An 18,574-nucleotide genomic window follows, 5' to 3' on the forward strand; every position below is an offset into this window, starting at 1 on the left:
GCTTAGCACTTTAGTGCCCTTGCTGAAGTGCTCTTTCAGAAGACGAGCGTTCAATTCCAGGCACCCACGTGGTGGTTCAGAACCATGGATACTTTCAGTTCTGGGAGACCCGATACCCTTCTGTTTACTACATGAGCGGCAGGCAAACATGTGGTACACATACATATATGCAGACAAAACATACGTATGCTGTAGAATAAGTAATGTAAAAAGAATCTTTAAAAGAAACAAAATATTCTTATTGAAAATATTTTAATGCATGGAGATGATGTAAGAACCAATAATTCTGTCTTCCTCTCTGAAACACACACCTTTGGATGCCAAGGGTGCCCTCCACATAGACTCTCTTATTAAGAGGGCCATGACCCATGGTCTTAGTGCTCTAAAGACTGGCAGGGCAGAGGTGATGATGTCATCACCTGCAACCCCTCTTTATTTCTTGTTAACAAAGCACCCACCTCTGGGCCAAGTGTTTGTCCCTTTTACCCACTTAGTGACGCCTCTGGCAAGGAGCCTGGGGAATAGACTTAGGGGAACTGCAGCATTTAAGGGGAGAAAGAGAAAGCTATGAAGTGGCCAGGGACAGAATAAGAACTAGCATGATGAGACCGCGAGTATGGTCAAAACAGAGAGTGATTGAAATATAATAAATAAGGTCCATTTGTGCCTGTCGTGCAAAATGACCATGTGCATGTTACTGAAGGGAGAGGAGTGTAAGCTTTTAGAAGTGGTCCAGGTTCACTTGAGTCAACGTCTTAGCATGCATGTTTCACTTGCATGACCATGAATAGGAATCATGCGGCATAATTTCCATGCGACAGGAAATTGGTGCTACACTGTCTGAGTATCAGTGTCTGTGCCCATAGGACTATACAATCACCATTCAGCATCAAGTCAGTCACAGAAATGTATTCCCCCCAAATCAAATCATCTTTCTCCCGCTACTTTAGGACCTGGACAGCCACATCTATCTGCTTTTCCCTATCAGAATACCTCCTTTTACTAGGCGGGCTTGCTGTCTTTCCTCCTTTTCTTCCTTATGTTTTCAGAATATTTGTTTTCACAAATATAAGAATATCTCTGATAGTAGGGACAGGTCGAATTGCAGTAATTGCTGCAAGAATGGCGTGAATAATTGGTGAATATAAATGTGTAGCTCAAGAAAAGACCTAGGCAGAGAGCTTGAGGCGAACCAAGGCAAAGGAAAATATTTTTGCTTCTGTTTTCGTTGTTACTGTTGTTCCATTTACCTTGTTTGTTTGCTTTCTTTTTAATGAGGGCAACTTGAGCCAAAGGAAGCTGAAGCAAAATCATAGGAAGAGTTGCTCTCCATCCTAAAACTCAGGTGACTGCATAGGAGGAGGCTGAGTATTGCATTATACACAGCTGTGCGTTCCAGTACTTGGGAGGCTAAGGCAAGAGGATTACAAGTTAGAGGCCAGACTACATAGTGGGATTCTGTGTCCAAGGAGGGAGGAGGGTGAGCCAGAAGAACCAAAGGTAAAAGGAGACTCCCATTAGTTGAGTCCGGAGAGTTTTGGAAACTGCAAAGAAAGGTCTCGAAGAAAGGGTTAACGACGTAGTTTCTATTGCCCAGTGACAGATCCTACTGAACAGCTTATGTATGTGGAGAGGGTTTTGTCTCACCCAGGGGAAAAGCCCTGCAGTGATGGCACTTCCAAAGCGAAGGAGGCAGGACGGAGGACCGAGACCTAGAATTTACCGAGTCCTATTTCTCCTGTTAATGCTGTTCTTTGTCCTGCGTTTACTCCTTTTTCCATGCTAAAAATGGGCACCCCTTGGGGCTTAGGAAGGTGGAAAGCTGGCAGCCATGCTTCTGGGAATGACATCCCAACTTCGTTTTGCTGTTATCCATTGTAATTCCAGGGAGGAGGGGTTCTCAGTGGCTTCATGTTGACCACACAGGAACTTGGCACCTGCACCGGGGTACTTACTCATGTGGCTGTGTGGTCTGGCAGCCCACAAGGCCTGGAAGAGTGGCTGCTAGCAGTAGACAGAGGAATACACAGGGCCAAGCAGAATGACCACCATGTCCCTGTGTACAGAGGGTACAGACTTGGGCGGTTGTTTTGGCTGGAGTGCTGGCTGGGATCCACCCTGGGTCTTGACTTTAAGTAACACTGGGAAGAAGGGAGCTAGGGTGGAGATAATCGCTCATGACTTTTATTGGAGTTAGACATTGCCAACAAGATTCCTTGTTGGTGTTTTAGGGTCTCCCTGACATTCCCCACATTGTAGCTCTCCTGTTATTTGTAATGAATAACTTTCATTTATAGATCTGAATTTTTGTATGTGTTGCTAGAACATATTTCTTTTGCCTTTATTCCTCCTTTAATTCCACGTTTATATTTTAAATGGCATTGATTGATTTGTTGCTTGAAATGAGAAGGCAAATAATAGTCTTAACAATTTTCTACATCCTCTGCTTACCATTTTGTTAAATTATAATATTTTTGTAAGTTATAATCTTAAGGTCTGTTCTGTTGCAATAATTCCCGTGCCATAGGTTCTTTTCAATGGACTTGTTTACAGCCAATCTTTTCACCAACATTCTAATTCTTATATTACTTATTAGGTCATTACCATTATCATTATTTTGATTGCCTTTGCCTTAATTAGTCATTGCCAATGAGTTTGCTCAGTATTATAAAGTTGGTCTTTTATTGGCATCCATCATTGCACAGATTTCTTTAAAATATTATGGAAAGACCTGGGGAGATGGCTTGAAAAGTAAATTGCTTGCAAAATTCTACCCCCAGAACTCAATGTAGAAAAGCTAAGTGTGAAGTAAAAATGGAATCCATTTTTGGAGAGACTGAGACAGGCAGCTGGTCAGCCATCTTTCTTGGAGTGTTCGAGGCTACTGAGAAACCCTATCTCAAGGGGAAAAAATAATAGCTGTATGGCACCTGATGATCCACACCCAAAGCTGTCCTTTGGCCATCACCTACACATGGACACATGTGTATATGCAAACACACACATACACACACACACACACTCACAAACCATCCCTACTCATTACCAATAACATGGCTAAATATTTAATGGTATTTTTCTCCTAATAATGGTGAATTTATTTTATGTATGTACTGCAATCTCTGTGACTAAAGTACAGATGTTTTAGAAGCAGTCTGCTGAGTCAGGGAGGCAGCTGTTAGCAATTTGAGCTTAGGGTAGACAGGAGGAGCTGGACTCCTGACTCTGAGACCTCATTTTGACCTTTTGCTAACCAAATCAACTTTCCTACTAAATATGTTTTTGCTTTTGCTTTTCAAAGATGCATTTAACCATTGACTAGTGCTTAGCACAGTGTAGTGTTTTAATATTGATTTTTTGATGGGTGTCTAAGGTTTTCTATTGCTGGGAAGAGACACCATGACCAAGGCAACTCTTTAAAGGAAAACATTTAATTAGGGCTGGCTTACAGTTTCAGAGGATGTGTCTACTGTCTTCATGGCAGTAAACATGGCAGCTTTTTGGTACTCGAGAAGGACTAAGAGTTCTATATCTTGATCCTCAGACAACAGAAGGGGACACTCTGTACAGGGTGTTACTTGAAAATGTATATAACCTCAAAACCCACCTACCTCCACACTGACACACTTCTCCAACAAACCAACATCTACTTCAACAAAGCCACACCTCTTAATTGTGTCATTCCCTGTGGGCCAAGCATTCAAACACAAATCTATGGGGGTCATACCTATTTAGACCACCACAATGGGGAATTAGCTAGTCCATGTCCTTTGTTCTGTCTCATTCTGCTTGACTTATATTTCCTGCCATTGATTTACTTTGAAAATTATTAGTAGTGGCATTTTGTCCATTTGGTTCCATTGGTGCGCTCCTTGACCTATCCTTGATCAAGGGCAAGACTCAGGAGAAACAGCAATAATTGAATATTTTACTTCTATTCTTAGCTACATATGAGACCTTGTGAAGTTTGATTGAGAAAATAGTTTGACAGTATGGTCTAATGTGCATGCTTGTTTTAGCCATGTGTTTGTCCGGCCTTCCAAATGTTTGATACCTATATATTCCCTTCTGTTTCCAAGTATGGTAGTTAGCAGTTTTTCTTCTACACAGATTGCTTGGGACTTAGGGCTAAAAGAAATGAGGTCAATCTAAATAGTGTAAGATAAAAAATATAGCAAGAATGTGTATGCCTTTGTTTGCCTTCTGTTGCTGTGTTAAAACACTGAACGGATCCAACTATGGGAAGAAAAGGTTTATTTCATGTTACACTTCCAGGTCACACTCCGTTACTGAGGGAAGTCAGAGCAGGAACTCCAACGGGACCTGAAGCAGAAACCATGGAGTATCACTGCTTACTGGCCTGATCCCCTTGGCTACTGCTCAGTCACTTTTTTTTTTAAATTTATTTATTTATTAAGGATTTCTGCCTCGTCCCCGCAACCGCTTCCCATTTCCCTCCCCCTCCCCCGATCAAATCCCCCTCCCTCATCTGCTCGAAGAGCAATCAGGGTTCCCTGACCTGTGGGAAGCCCAAGGACTGCCCATCTCTATCCAGGTCTCGTAAGGTGAGCATCCAAACTGCCTAGGCTCCCACAAAGCCAGTACGTGCAGTAGGATCAAAAACCCACTGCAATTGTTCTTGAATTCTCAGTATTCCTCATTGTCCGCTATGTTCAGCTAGTCCGGATTTATCCGGTGGTGGCGCATGCCTTTAATCCCAGCACTCGGGAAGCAGAGGCAGGCGGATCTCTGTGAGTTCGAGACCAGCCTGGTCTACAAGAGCTAATTCCAGGTCAGTCACCTTTCTATACAACCCAGGACCTCCTGCCCAAGGGTTGTACCACCCACATCAACCAGCCATCAACATAGGGCAGTCAGATCTGGACAATCCCTCCACTAAATCTCCCTCCTCCCTCGTGACTCTTGGTTGCGTCAAGTTGACAATAAGAACTAACAGAGAAAACTAATAATGAACTAGGCAACGTGTGCGCAGCTACCGTTTGTACACATCTATTTTTGTGCCCTGCCTTACGTCTTTGGCGTCCCCTATTTGCTTTTCCTTTGAGCCCTTTGGAAATGCAATAGCATGTCAGCCAAGCAAAGCTCCTTCACATTTCCCAACACCAAGTGCGAATGTGTGGCTATAACAACATGTTAATATGCAGTGTCGGAAGCAGAGTTGGGTCAGATTGTTGGGAATCGCACTCTCCCCCAGCAGCATTTTGCCTCCCGCCTCTTGTAAGGCATCCTTGTGAAAACACAGCCCGCTCTCCTCCCCGATATTGCAGAAGTGTTTCATCAGCTGCGCGTTGCCTCTCAGCACCTCATTAAGTCGCAAGCAGAGACAACTTTTTTCAGCTTCCATTTCTCTTTCTCAACTAAATGAGATGTTCTGTTTTCTGTATCCCCTCTCATTAGCAGAATTGATGTGGGAAACAATTTAGGATGCAATTTTTCATCAGGTTTCAGCAACTTTAAAGTGTGTCACTTAAATCGAGAAACAGGAGTGTGTTCTCTTGCACACACTCTGTCTTGGCTTATGCACTGAAGTTCATGCAGCTGAAAACATACTGTTAATGTGCTCACTGCGTGCTTAGAAAAGACACTGGCATTAGCTGTTAATGCCTGGTTTCCTCCTCTGTGAAGTGAGGCAATTGCTCCTGAGAACTGGGTGACGTGCTGCCCAGGAAGTGTTTGCAGCGCTGTCTGGCATTAGGAAAACCCTCTGTTATCGTATATTTTTGTTTTCTTCTCGAATATATGCTTTCAGAAGTTGAATTGGTTTATTTCAAACATTATCTCATGATCAGGCCACCTCTGCCTGATCTTTTCCTAGAAGGGTTTTGTTCTATGTAAATGAGATAGCGACAGCTCCAGGGACAATATTAGTTCTGTAAGTCACCTCGGGTGTGGTTGCTCCTGCCATTTACTGACCTGTAGACAAAAAATGTCCTGAAGCACCACAGGTTACATGCAGGCTTCTGGTATATAAGCTTAAAGTACTACATAGTTCTAACATGAAAACAAAATAGAAATGTCCTTTAAGATATTATTGCTGTGAACAAAACACTTTATGTCAGCCATATGTTGTTTGTGTTAGTCTATTTTGCCCCAAGTTTCTGTTAGAAGTATTTTCTACTACCTCTCTTTAGAAGAACAGTATTGGGGGTTATTTTTCTCAAAAAGCTCACAATCCAGTAACTGTTTATAGTAGTGCTTAGAAGAAATAGGTGTGTGATGCCCAAAGGGAGCTTAATGAGTATAGAATGTTTCTGTCATGAACAGTATCAGACTTTAACCAGAAATAACGTTAAATTTGTCAGACATTTAGTGTGCTGTCATAGTGTGTGTGTGTGGGGGGGGGTGTCTCAAATTGCAACCCTTAGGTCCTGCCTTCAAGGAGCGCGCGCACACACACACACACACACACACACACACACACACACATCCAGCAGGATAGATGTCCACGTGGCCAGTTGTCAGGCCCTAAGTGAGAGCAATCATGGCATGAAGTGGTCTGATTGTGGAAACAAAAAGATTCAAGGAGGGGCACTAGAGGAACCAGCAAATGAAGTTTCTCTTCAACTATAAGGACCATGAAGCTGATTTTTATTATATTTTCAAGAGAGACATTGAGAAGCGGTATTTCTTTGAATCTGAACACACTTGCTGTACGTTTCAGAGGCTTGAAGCTCAACTGCTGTGAGTCCCTCACTCTGCAGCAGCGTTTCTCTCTGCACCTAGTCCTGTTTTACTTCCCTGGATCAACATCATGATCCAGATGCCTAGCCTTGCCTTTGCATGTTTTGCTCTGGCTTATCCTAATGCCCGTCCAAGTATCCTTGTCACCAGTGAGAGCCTGTATATATTCAGAACTCTTGACCAAGAGAATGAAGTTATATTTTGGTTTGGTCTGGCATTAGGTAGCTAGAGACAGAGCTATGGAGGTAAAATGGGGGTTGCTAAATGCCCTCCACCATGAGGGGATTGTAGATGAGAATCATTGTACTTGAAACACAGTGTATTTCTACAGTGACTGCTCCGTAGCTGAGGACCAGTAGGAATTGGGCATAGCTGACTTTTCAAGTAGGTGACACAGGCCTAGCTTTGGCTTTGCTTTAGGCATCTGCAAATATGGTATTTCAAAGACTTGTATTTAAACATTTACAAATTTTTCTTTTCTTTTATGTGTGTGGATGTTTTATCTGCATGATAGGTGTGTACACCACGTGCATGTCATGACCCCGAGTCAGAAGAGGGCATTGGATCCCCCAGAACTCTAGGTAGATTCCAGCCACCGCGATGATACTGGGAATTGAACCTGGGTCTTCTGCAAGATACAAGTGCTCTTAACTGATGAGACATCTTTCCACACACACCCCCAAGTCCCCTATTTTAATCAAGAAAGCAGCTTCACACACAAAATACTGTAGAAAATAAAGGAGTGGGACTATGGTTTATTCATGTCCCTTCTACTGTCATTCTGGTAGAACATCATCAGTGACAGTTGTCCCACTAACAATGCATGTTTTGCATGTAAAGTACATGCAAATTACACAAAATACTCGGAAATTGAGGACTGACCCCCAAAGTTATTCTCCAACTTCTACACATGTGACATAGCAAGCATGTGTCAGCATTGACTTACAATTGCACGTGCACACATAATACATAAGTGCACACACGCACACACACATGCACGCACACACACATGCATGCACACACTCATGAGACCCATGGCATTCTGACCTCCTTTATTAAAACTTACTGTGCCACAAGAAAATATTAAATATCGAGCTGTTCCTATGCTTAAATATTGATGAAAAGTTAGAAACTTATTTTACAAGGTCATTTATGTATTGTAATTCTTTTAATTTTTTTTTATTTTGTTTTGTGTTTTGAGACAAGGTCTCTCTCTCTTTGTATCCCTGGTTGCCCAGAAGCTCACTAGCCTCAAACTCACAGAGACCCTCCCAAGTGCTGAGACATAAGGCATGCATCAGCATGTGCACCATTTAACTTTTAATTCTTGACTAAGACTATGATCTCATACATAATCATAAAAATGCATTATTGTCTCTGTAGACTTCTATTGGAACTACTTAAACAAGCTCAGACTTTAGTTTTGTAGCTTTTAAAAATGTAGGTGTTTCATTTTGTGTGTGTGTGTGTGTGTGTGTGTGTGTGTGTGTGGTTTTGCTTTGTCGGGGTTTGCTCCTTTGTCATCAGATTACCTGATTTGTCGTTCAGTACTTCAAAAGAAAATCTGCTCCTTTATTTTTTTATCATCTTTTCCCCTTTAAACAAACTTCCTGGTGTTTATAACAACAAAATATTTTTCTCTTAGGCCATTGGAAATGAATAATTCTTCATCTCTGGGTAGTGACCATGTTAGGTTGACGTGACTGTGGCCATGCTATTCATTAAGGAAATAGACAGACTACACGGGTTATGCAGCAGTTCAGATTTTATGATCTCCACATCTTCCTGCATATGTACACTGCCGTCAGTAAGATGGAGGGAAGTGGAGAAGCCCAGAGAGTCACACATGTGTCCTAGATTTTGTGGATGGAATTGGAAATTAATTGTCTGGCTGATCACCATTCGAGGCTCTGGTAGACTCAAGGGAAAGCCACGCGTTCACAGTTTTAGATTGTCAGTTTGCAATTCTTCCTGCTTAGACACCGGGAGTTGAATAATTTACTGGTCTACTGCACCAGATATTATTCCAGGAATCTGACGATGGCGTGTGAACAGTGGAAGCAAGGAGGCCCCTTCTCTTACCCGTCAGTTTGTAAACATAATTTGTTGGTTTAAATGGAAAAGAAGGAAATGTGGTGTGACTGTCTATTATAGGGACTTACAGAAAACTGACGTCTGAGAAGCTTCGCGGTAGGGTGGCATTTATGAAGTGCCAGCTGGAATCCTTTAGAAAAATGCAGTAACTCACACTTTACTGCACAGAAAGTCACGTCCCCCAGGGCGAACTCTCATGCCATTGAGTTTATGACTCGGGAGTGCTGTTCGTTTGTGGTCTAATAACCAAGGAAAGGTGGGAGAATTATATTTCTGTACACAAAGCTACTTGCCTTTCATTATACAGAATAAAGCTGTGGGGCTATAAAATTTTTAGTGGCATTTTCAAGGAGAGCCTTGTGGGCGCCTTGAAATGCGTGTACCGAAGTGTCAAAGATACTTAAGCGCAAAATAAGGTGAAGCAAAGATAGCTGTGCCCTGTGAAGCTAATCTGCCGGTTGTGTTTGAGGGACCCAGTGCAGGGCTCTGACTTACAAGTGACAGTCTCCTGTTTTTATTTTCTATTGTTTGCGCATGCATGTGGATGTGTGTGGGTGAACAGGCACTACCGCCTGTGTGTCTGTGTGTGTATGTGTCTCTGTGTGTGTGTTCACGCACGTGCATAAGATTGGACTCAGGCCAGCAGGTGCCTTTATCCACTGAATAATCTCATAGGTCCTGACTTATGCATTAGTGTGTGTTCTCACATAACCTCCACCATTAAATTTAGTCCACATGATTACTCTCACCAATGCCTTTAAAAAAAAAGTATACAGTTTTATACTGTACATATTGACATATTTACCAAAAGAAAAAGCAAAACAAGACAAACAACAAAACAGAAAGGAAGGCAGAGAGATGCTCAGGATTCCTGCCTCGTCTACACACCTCAAGGTACAGCTGTGACAAGTCATGAGCCTGTGTGGGCATGCCCTTGTCAGCCACACTCTGTAGCTTGTATTAGGGCTTGCTCTTGGTGTTGTTCCTCTCTGAGTTTGGACAGGTGAAATGGCAGTAGTTTCTATGTGCTCTGTCTTCTTCTCCTGAGACCTGAAGCACCACTGTCTTCTTTGTACATATGTAAGATTGCGTGCAACTGACCATTGTCAGGTATGTGTGTACAGGGTTATATGCAAGTGGGAAGGACAATTTTGAGTTTCTGTCTGTTCTTCAAGAGTCATGCCCTTTTTATTTTTGTAAGCTTTATCTTATTTTATATGTAAGAATGTCTTGTCTATTTATGTCCACCATGTATGTGTCTGGTGCACACAGAGGTCCCAAGAGGGTGTTGGATCCCGTGAAACTGGAGTTAAGGATAGTGGTTAGTCGCCCTGTGGGTGCTATAGTCAAACTCAGTTTCTCTGCGAGAACAGCTGCTCTAACCCTCAGCCATCTCTCCAGCCCTATCGCCTTGTGTCCTGAGACAGGGTCTCTCACTGACTTGGAACTCACAAATTAGGCAAGGTCAGCTGGTCAGGGAGTCCCCAGCTCCCCAATTATAACTGCTCCCACAACCCAGGTTCTGAGGATTCACTCAGGTCCTCACGCTGTGTTGCAAGGGCTTTACCCGAACACTAACCTCTCTGCTGCCCCTGCAGAGTTGCCTTTTAAGAACTGTCATGTGATGGAAATCATAATAGTGTGTAACCTTTATAGACTGGCTTCTGTGACTTAATGATAGGTATTTAAGTTTCCTCCGTGCTTCCATAGCTAGAGGACTCTTGGGGGCACTAAATAATATTTTCTTGTCTAGAATGTAGTTTTTAGATTATTTATCCATTTTCACCATTTCTCAAAGTTTTTTGTTTTGTTTTTGTTCTTATTTTTTTTAATGCAGATTAAAGTAAGGTGATCAAGATATAAGTAATATTGTTTTATACTATTTTTCAATTGTTTTTTTAAGATTTATTTATTATATATACAGTGTTCTGCCTGCATATGTGCCTACAGGCCTGAAGAGGGCACCAGATCTCATTACAGATGATTGTGAGCCACTATGTGGTTGCAGGGAATTGAACTCCAGGCCCTCATGGAAGAACAGTTGGTACTCTTAACTGCTGAGCCTTCTCTCCAGCCCCCTTTTAATTGTTTTTTTCAAGGCAGGATTTCTCTGTGAAACAGCACTGGCTGTCCTAGAATTTGCTCTATATACCTCAAATTTTGTAGCCTCAGACTCAGAGATCCACCTGCCTTTGCCTCCCCAGTACTGGGATTAAAGGTGTATGCCTCCACATCCCAGCTGTTTTATTTTGAGAGGATAATAATCAATGAAAAAAAAAAACACAACGAACAAGATGTCAACATTTTAAAATAAAGTCAAGGTCACTCTGATAATCATAAACAGAATACTCCGTATCCATAACACACAGGTGGACATGATCCTCTTGCCGAGGAACCTGGTTCTCCTCGCCAGTCCTCAGCATTGTACCCATCAACTGGGGCTGTGTCCTCCTTCATTTCCACTTCCAAGATGCTCATCCCGGTACACCCATAACTCACTTCACCTATGAACTCCTGTGCTTTCAGCCAGCCTAGACTACCATTCTCCTGAGTTGGAGTTGTCCCTGCGCCCACTAATCCCACGGCACACAGCCTCAGTCTTTGGAGTCTTCTGCTCCTGGCTTTCTGTCATCCACTATAACAATTCTTTTGTACGTTAAAGTGATTTTGAGGACTCAGTAATGCCTCCAGTACTCCAGTTTCTCACACCCATGATTCTCATTCCCTCCGTGACCTTGACTTCCTTTCTAATCATCTACTCCCTCTGATGGCCATATTTATATTCTTTGCAATTACCGGTAATTGAGAGTCTTAATTTTAATTCTCACACTCTCCCAAGGACTGCTTCTTCCCTGCTCAGTTTCTCTGATATGTCTACAGCAAACCCTTTATCTCATTTCTGGATTCCAATTCCATTGTCTTACAATCTTTTGTCTGTGTCTAATTCCCTTCATGTCCTCACCTTCGCCTCTACATTCGTAGCCTCCAATTGGTGCCATCTGCTTCCTTAATGCCTTTAGTCAGCTACGTCTATTGTTATTTATCTTGCAAATCTGCTCACTTTAGAGGCACATTTTATGTTACTATTTTCTTTCAAATCTCCACTCATTATTATTACATAGAAGTGGTCTGATATTTTGCAAATACATTTTAGTTGATTGAGTTTGACATTTCATTCCAAGTGCTCAGTGAACGGCGTGATTTACGAAGAACAGCCATCAGCGAGCAAGATAAGTAGTTTGTGACTGAAGAAGGCGCATTCTTGAGTGCCATACTTCAAATGGCCCTCTTGAAGGCTTTCTTAATAAAATATTTTTATGTAAACTACTTTAAGGACAGAAGCTGATGTTTGTATGGAAACTGACTACCTTCCATGCCCTGGGTATAAAATACTTGTCAGGTAGAGTGGGTTGAAATTCAGTTAAGATGATATCCTCAAGTGTATCAATAGCTGTGTTCCTTTAAAACACTACAAGCCATGGTCTTCAATAGTCTGTTTATTTTGCATGGAGAATGACCTTATGCTTCCAAGAGTCTCCACTCCTCCATGTTTCTACTTTGTCTCCTCTGGACACTATCTGCATGGGCAGTTTAAATGCAGAGCACTAGGCACTGCCAGTCAGCCCTTTTTTCCTTACACTGATGCTCTTGTTTGGCTAGAGCTGAGAAGAGCAACTTGGCTCTCAGGGGATAACGGGACCTTTTAATGGCAGTAGAGGTCCAGCAGGCCCGTGCGCTTGCCAGGCTTTGCTGCGTGTAATGTTTTCCCCTTCTCTTGTGCTCCGTAGGTCTACCCTGAACTGCAGATCACAAACGTGGTGGAAGCCAACCAGCCAGTGACCATCCAGAACTGGTGCAAGCGAGGCCGCAAGCAGTGCAAGACCCACACCCACATCGTGATTCCCTACCGCTGCTTAGGTGAGCCAGCCAGCCGTTCCCACAACTGGTATTGATAGGTGATATTCTATATGGCCATGTGCATATATGATGCCTTTAGCACGCTGTCACCAACGTATCTGTGCATTTCACATCTGTAGATTCATCCGAACATGGGCGGAAAATAACTGAGAAACAGATGCTGAACAATACTGTATCTATATTTATGTATCATTTATATTGCATGCGATATTATAAGTAAGGAGAGGTTTATTTGTTGCTTTATTATTTATTGTGGTGCTTGAGAATAAATGTAGAACTTTATATAGGCTATAGGCGAGGCACGCATTATACCACTAATGTGTATCACAAACCTGGGAGAGGTAGTTTGAAGTATAAAAGAGGTTGTATGTAGGTTATGGGTAAATACTGTGTCATTTCCTATGAGACTCGGAGTTTTATTGTCCACAACGCCCACATCTACTGGTGGTGGAGTCATAGAGTCTCACAAGCTGTTCCGTTCCCATTTTTGCTGTCCAGTTTCACCAGTGGCAGGCCTGGTGTATTTCTTCCCAGGATTTGACAGAAGAAAGAAAGTGAAGTTCCCCCTCTCACTAATTCCTCAGAAAGCCCTTTCCTAGAGCTCCCTTTGTTTCCGAAGTTGCAAATGGTCATGAAATGTGTTTGATTGTTTTGTTTTCTACTTACTCGTATCAAACTGGAAGAAACGGCGTGGTCACAAAGGAAGGCTCATAATCTTGCACTAACTCCAAATTTTACTTTCATTTTTGTCTTGTCAAAAAGAGTCATCCTTGTCTTTTGGGAATGCTGCCTTAAGTTCATTTTCTTTCTTTCTTTATTTATTTGTTTATTTATTTATTTGGTTTTTCGAGACAGGGTTTCTCTGTGGCTTTGGAGCCTGTCCTGGAACTAACTCTTGTAGACCAGGCTGGTCTCAAACTCACAGAGATCCGCCTGCCTCTGCCTCCCGAGTGCTGGGATTAAAGACGTGTGCCACCATCACCCGGCCCTTCATTTTCTATCTTATGCCTCTTCTTAGCTGCCATTTTATGGGAACAAGCCTGGTAATGGTAGCCCTATTTGATTTGACAAATTCCATAAACGTTTCCCATTGTTATTAATTAGTAAGAAGGCTGTAAATAAGGATGTAGAAAGTATAGACAAATATTGATAACTTTTTATAAAGCCTAAAAGGAATCTCTGATAGAATGTCCAAGGCAGTGGGTTTGAGCCCAGACACTTTAGCAACAAGGGCGCCAGACCAAACTTTGCAGATAAAGCTCCCTAGAGATTCTAGAGAGATGCACAGATAGCATTTGTTGAGCAGTGGCTCCCACAAGAGCATCCTGCAGGCTGGTGGGATGACTGTGTGGGTAGGAGAGCTGCTCTTCTGAAGAACCTAAGTTCAGTTCCTAGTACCCAAGTCAGGTCAGTGAAGCACAACCGCTTGTTAAGCTCTAGCCTTGTAGCCTTCAGGGGCACTTTCCCTCATAGTCACATCCTCCCCCCATATATATAGGATGTGAATATATATATATATATATATACATATATATATATATATATATATGAACATGCTGATTTCTATTTATTTGTGCATGTAGTTTGAGAAACCAACAGAAAACACGGGAGTGGGGCATTAGAATGAAGATCTCACCTTCATTTCATAGCCAGTGAGTAAATAAGGAAGGCAGCGTTGACCAGATTCTTAGCCTACTAATGGTCTGTGCATTTTCTTCCTCTTCCTTCTTCTTTTAATGCCTTCTAAGGCCCTAAGCTCTTTACTGTATGGTTGATAAATAGAGAATTAATAAGAGAATATAAAGTGAATAAGGTTCAGATACTAATCTGAACTAAATCCAGACCTCATGCTGTAGAGCTTCCACAAGAAGCCAGATTTTATACCATGAACACACAGGGAACACATTGATAAAACTTGTTATATCGCTTAGGGGAACAGTCTCACTAATTTGCCTCTGACACTAGTTTCACCTAGCAAACACCAGTTAGTAATGACGGTGTCCTGTCCTCAGCTCTTACCCCTAACTATTCTAGAACCATTTCACTTGTTGAGAGTTATAGAGATGGACAGGACAGGCAGGGGAAAAGGAAAATGGCGAAGTGACTCTCAGTCGTGCGAGAGACCCTGTGAAAAACTGAGGAAGATTGAATTCCCTTTTGCCTCTGTGACCAGATTTCTCTTTTATCTTTTGAATAGTCTGAACTCCTTTGATGTTGAAGTACATAATTCAGGGAGGCAGGCCGCTTGGGACATGCTCAGGAAATTTCCCAGGTCTGGCTCAGCATCTGATATGGAATGAACACTGTGACACTAACCGTTTCTGACTTCTAATAGACTAGATAATCATTAGATATTCCCAGCAGGCATCGGGCCTGTTTGAGTCTTTTATTGTGTTTCTCATCTTATAAGTCCCCGGCCTTTTCCCTCTGGACCTGAAATAGACTGTTAGTTGACAGGCAAAGCACACCTGTTTCTTGCTTTGCCAGTAAGTTTAGATTAGAATTAAGAGATATGACATTGCCTATTTCCTGGGCGGTCGCAAATTTTCTAGGTGTCTCAAATGTAAGTGCTACAGAAGGCATAAAAATATTGCTAATATGTGTATGCATGGTATGTCTTCAATTTGGAGAAAAAGAATTAAAGAGGGTGCATAACTCATGTACATATTGTTTGCATGAATATTGTACATTGTAACTCTTTTAACCTTAATTTCTCCAAGTCTTTCCTTCCTTTTCCCCTGACTTCTTGACTTCTCCTTCCTCTCTGTGTCATATCCTTAGTAACTGCATAGGGCAGCCACTGGGATTGTTATTCTGTGAGGTCCTCCTACACAAGGGCGAATGTCAGTCACCAGAGAGGTTAGATGTTTCCATATAAGTCACACAGCTGCAGTGTATTCAGATCAGGGCCAGAGCCCACCATTTCTTCATTCATCATCAGTATTCTTTGTGGTTTATTTTAAAAAAAAAAGTATTAGAATAGCTATCCACTTGCTATATAAATTCAAATCATATAAGAAAGGTTGTGAGTTTGAAACAATAAATGTTAAAATTCTACAATAGTATTGTGTTGATAAAGGCAGCAACGCTGACCTTTGGTACTGTATAAATTGGAGCGATAAAGTCTTCTGATAATGAAAGAGGTAATCAGTGGCTTTTTTTTCTTTAAAATTTGCTCCTGAAAGAAAGAATTATTGTTTAATCTCAATCTAAGAACTCTCTGAAACCTCTAACTGTATCCAAATATATACTTTAGACAAAGGAGAGATTTACTAAAGTTTATTCCCACGAAGATGTGCCCTGAAAGCAAGAGCAAGATTGTCTTATGCATTGCTGTATTGAAATTCAAAACATTCAAAACAAATCTTGAGAAAAATGCCTGTCATTCCTGGCATGCAGCCTCCTGACCTCTGTCTCCTATGAAGTACCCAGCAGGGCACTAGCTGAGTTCTCCCTGCACCCTGTGTTTGCCTTGGAGACTTGCTCTGCAGTATCTTTTATTGCTTATGGGATGGGGAAGTGCATCGTGTTGCCTTTGGCACTTTTCTCCCATGGCCTGGATGGCTACCCTTGGGAGCGTGCTGGCCTTCTCATTTCACTTTTTGTTTGTGATACTTCTAGAACCAGAGTATAGGATCTGACTTGATCGTGCAAACATCTTATCGTGTACCACGTGGAGCTGAAAGCGCGTCATCTCAGCACTCAGGGAGGTGGTGGGTTTCCTGTCGAACCCTTTCCATGTGAATGGCTTCTCTCTTCGTGGTATGGCGGATCCACATTGAAGCTGGCTAGCAGTGCCACAATATGCTGTCTAAGATAAACCACTGTTGATCCCACAGAGTCAGAACATCATTCATAGTGTAATCTAGAGGAGAAATTAGAAGTTGGGGAGCTAGAATGTGACCTGCCAGTATGCCTCTGTTGCTAAGAGATACCCCACATGTGTAGGTAGTCATGACCTTGCTCAGAATGAGAAGTTAAGAGGTTTTATTCTCTGAATTTTGAACTTTATAGCTTTAACATTTTAGGACAAATCTGCCTTGCTTTCTAGGTGTCTGCTTCTTTGAATGACTATATAGCCTTCTTAGTCTTTTTTAGGTTAAGAAATATATATTTGGTTACCTGACAGATAACGGTCCTGTAGCTCTTCTGTTGAACTTATGCTGAATAAGTTTTGTTGTTGTTGTTATTTTTTAAGCACATCAGCCAATGGTAAAATATTTAAGAACATTAAATAACTGTCACCAAAGTGTGAAAGTAGGCAAGAGGATGGAAGGACATTTGTTTTAGACCTTGTGGATCCTGTAAATACCCAGAAATCCAAACGTGGGAATCTAGAGACTTCACATATTTCAGTTTTAATAAATACAATGAGTTAGGTCTGCATGCCCTCCTGAGAGATCTACAGAGTCCTCATTCACACACAACCTTTTACCTGTTTTAAAGCTAAGATTTCTAACAAGACTACTGAAATTGAATTAGCAAAGATATTATACTTGATATTAGACTGATAAATACTGTTGGCTAGGGTAGAGGGCTGGTATTTTAGGCTTTTAAAATAATTATCCAAAAATAGTATTAAGAATACAAGAAATGACAAGATGATAACAGTGAGTCTAAAACCCAATTAAAAGGCGTTTTAATAACAATATCAGTGGGCACTGTGGTCAAGCATGGTGGTGCATGTCTTTAACCCCAGAACTCAGGAAGGAGAGTCAGGCAGATTTCTGTGAGGTCTATGCCAATCTCATCTACATGATTAGTTCCAGAACAGCTAGGGTTACAAAGTGAGACACTGTCTTGGAGGGAGGAAAAATAAAGAATGCTGTGACATGTTCAAATATAGGTGCTGGGCACAGAAAGCTCTCGATACTTTTCTGCAGATTTTGTCATGGCGGCCACCCAGTGGCTCATTAAGGGTTCTGTTGGTTTTTTTTTTTTTTACACACCCCTTGGTGAATTTCAGCTCTTCCTGGAGATGTGTCCCAAGGGACCCCCTTCTCCCTGGCCCTTCTTCACTCTTCCTGTTAGTGAGCCTTCAGCTTTGGCTTTGATCACGAACGGAGAAAGAAACGCCCAGAGCAGCAGCTGTGCAGCATCCCGGAGAGCAGCAAGTGCAGATTGCAGGAGAGAGGGATGACCCTGACTACCTGCTGCAGTCACCCCACCTGGCCTAGTGCGCTTGTGGGATCCTCTCACAGTTACAGTACGGGAGAAAGCATAGAAAATGAAGCAAATTTTAAAGTATAGGCTTGCATTAGTTTTAGCAGAAGAAGCACAAAACATTGAAAAGAAAACCAACAAAAGTTATTTTATGAAATACCAGATATCAGTGTGCACCAGTTTTGTCTACTGTGTCGTTGGTTAGGTTGCTATCAGCTGACAAGGAGAAGGCTCTTGGTGTAGCTCAGTGCGTAGTTGTTTGGCCCCATTGTTTTGGGCCTTGTGGTGAGGTAACACATCGTGATGGGATTACACTCACCTCATGGCCAGAAATAAAAACAATAATGGAAGAGGAAGAAGCTGGAGCCTGGTGTCACAGTTCTCTCTGAGGGCAAACCCACCAATAACCTCCCCTCTCCTCCAGCCTCCCTCTCTCAAGAACTCTACCACCTCTTTACTTCTTGTCTCTTTGGGGAGACAGCGAAGATGTGAGCATCACTGTCTGTCTTGGTGCTGGTACCATCCAAGGCTGTGCTGGTAGTAATGTCGGGGAGTAGGCAAGGCACTAAGACTAAGTGTGGTATCATCTCTCACAGCGGGGAGACCTAAGGTGGAGAGAGAGTTCACAAAAGTAGGCATTTATCCGAGTCACCATCACTTTTTCCTTTGCACGCCTACCAATCCCTTTTCTCACCCA

The 18,574-nt window shown here is 42.2% G+C and overlaps 1 protein-coding gene across 6 annotated transcripts in view; it reads left to right on the forward strand.

The window, feature by feature from the left end:
• The window catches only part of LOC121465348 (amyloid beta precursor protein), a 225,375-nt gene that overhangs the window by 59,600 nt on the left and 147,201 nt on the right, over positions 1-18,574 (forward strand). For all 6 annotated transcript variants that reach the window (XM_041678578.1, XM_041678580.1, XM_041678577.1 and 3 more), the window contains exon 3: positions 12,585-12,714. In XM_041678578.1, coding sequence (XP_041534512.1) covers positions 12,585-12,714 — 130 coding nt within the window. The remainder of the gene's footprint in view (positions 1-12,584; positions 12,715-18,574) is intronic.

Source organism: Microtus oregoni, unplaced genomic scaffold, assembly GCF_018167655.1.
Source record: "Microtus oregoni isolate MIOR12 unplaced genomic scaffold, Mior012 000030F_ref0000283, whole genome shotgun sequence".
Lineage (NCBI taxonomy): Eukaryota > Metazoa > Chordata > Mammalia > Rodentia > Cricetidae > Microtus > Microtus oregoni.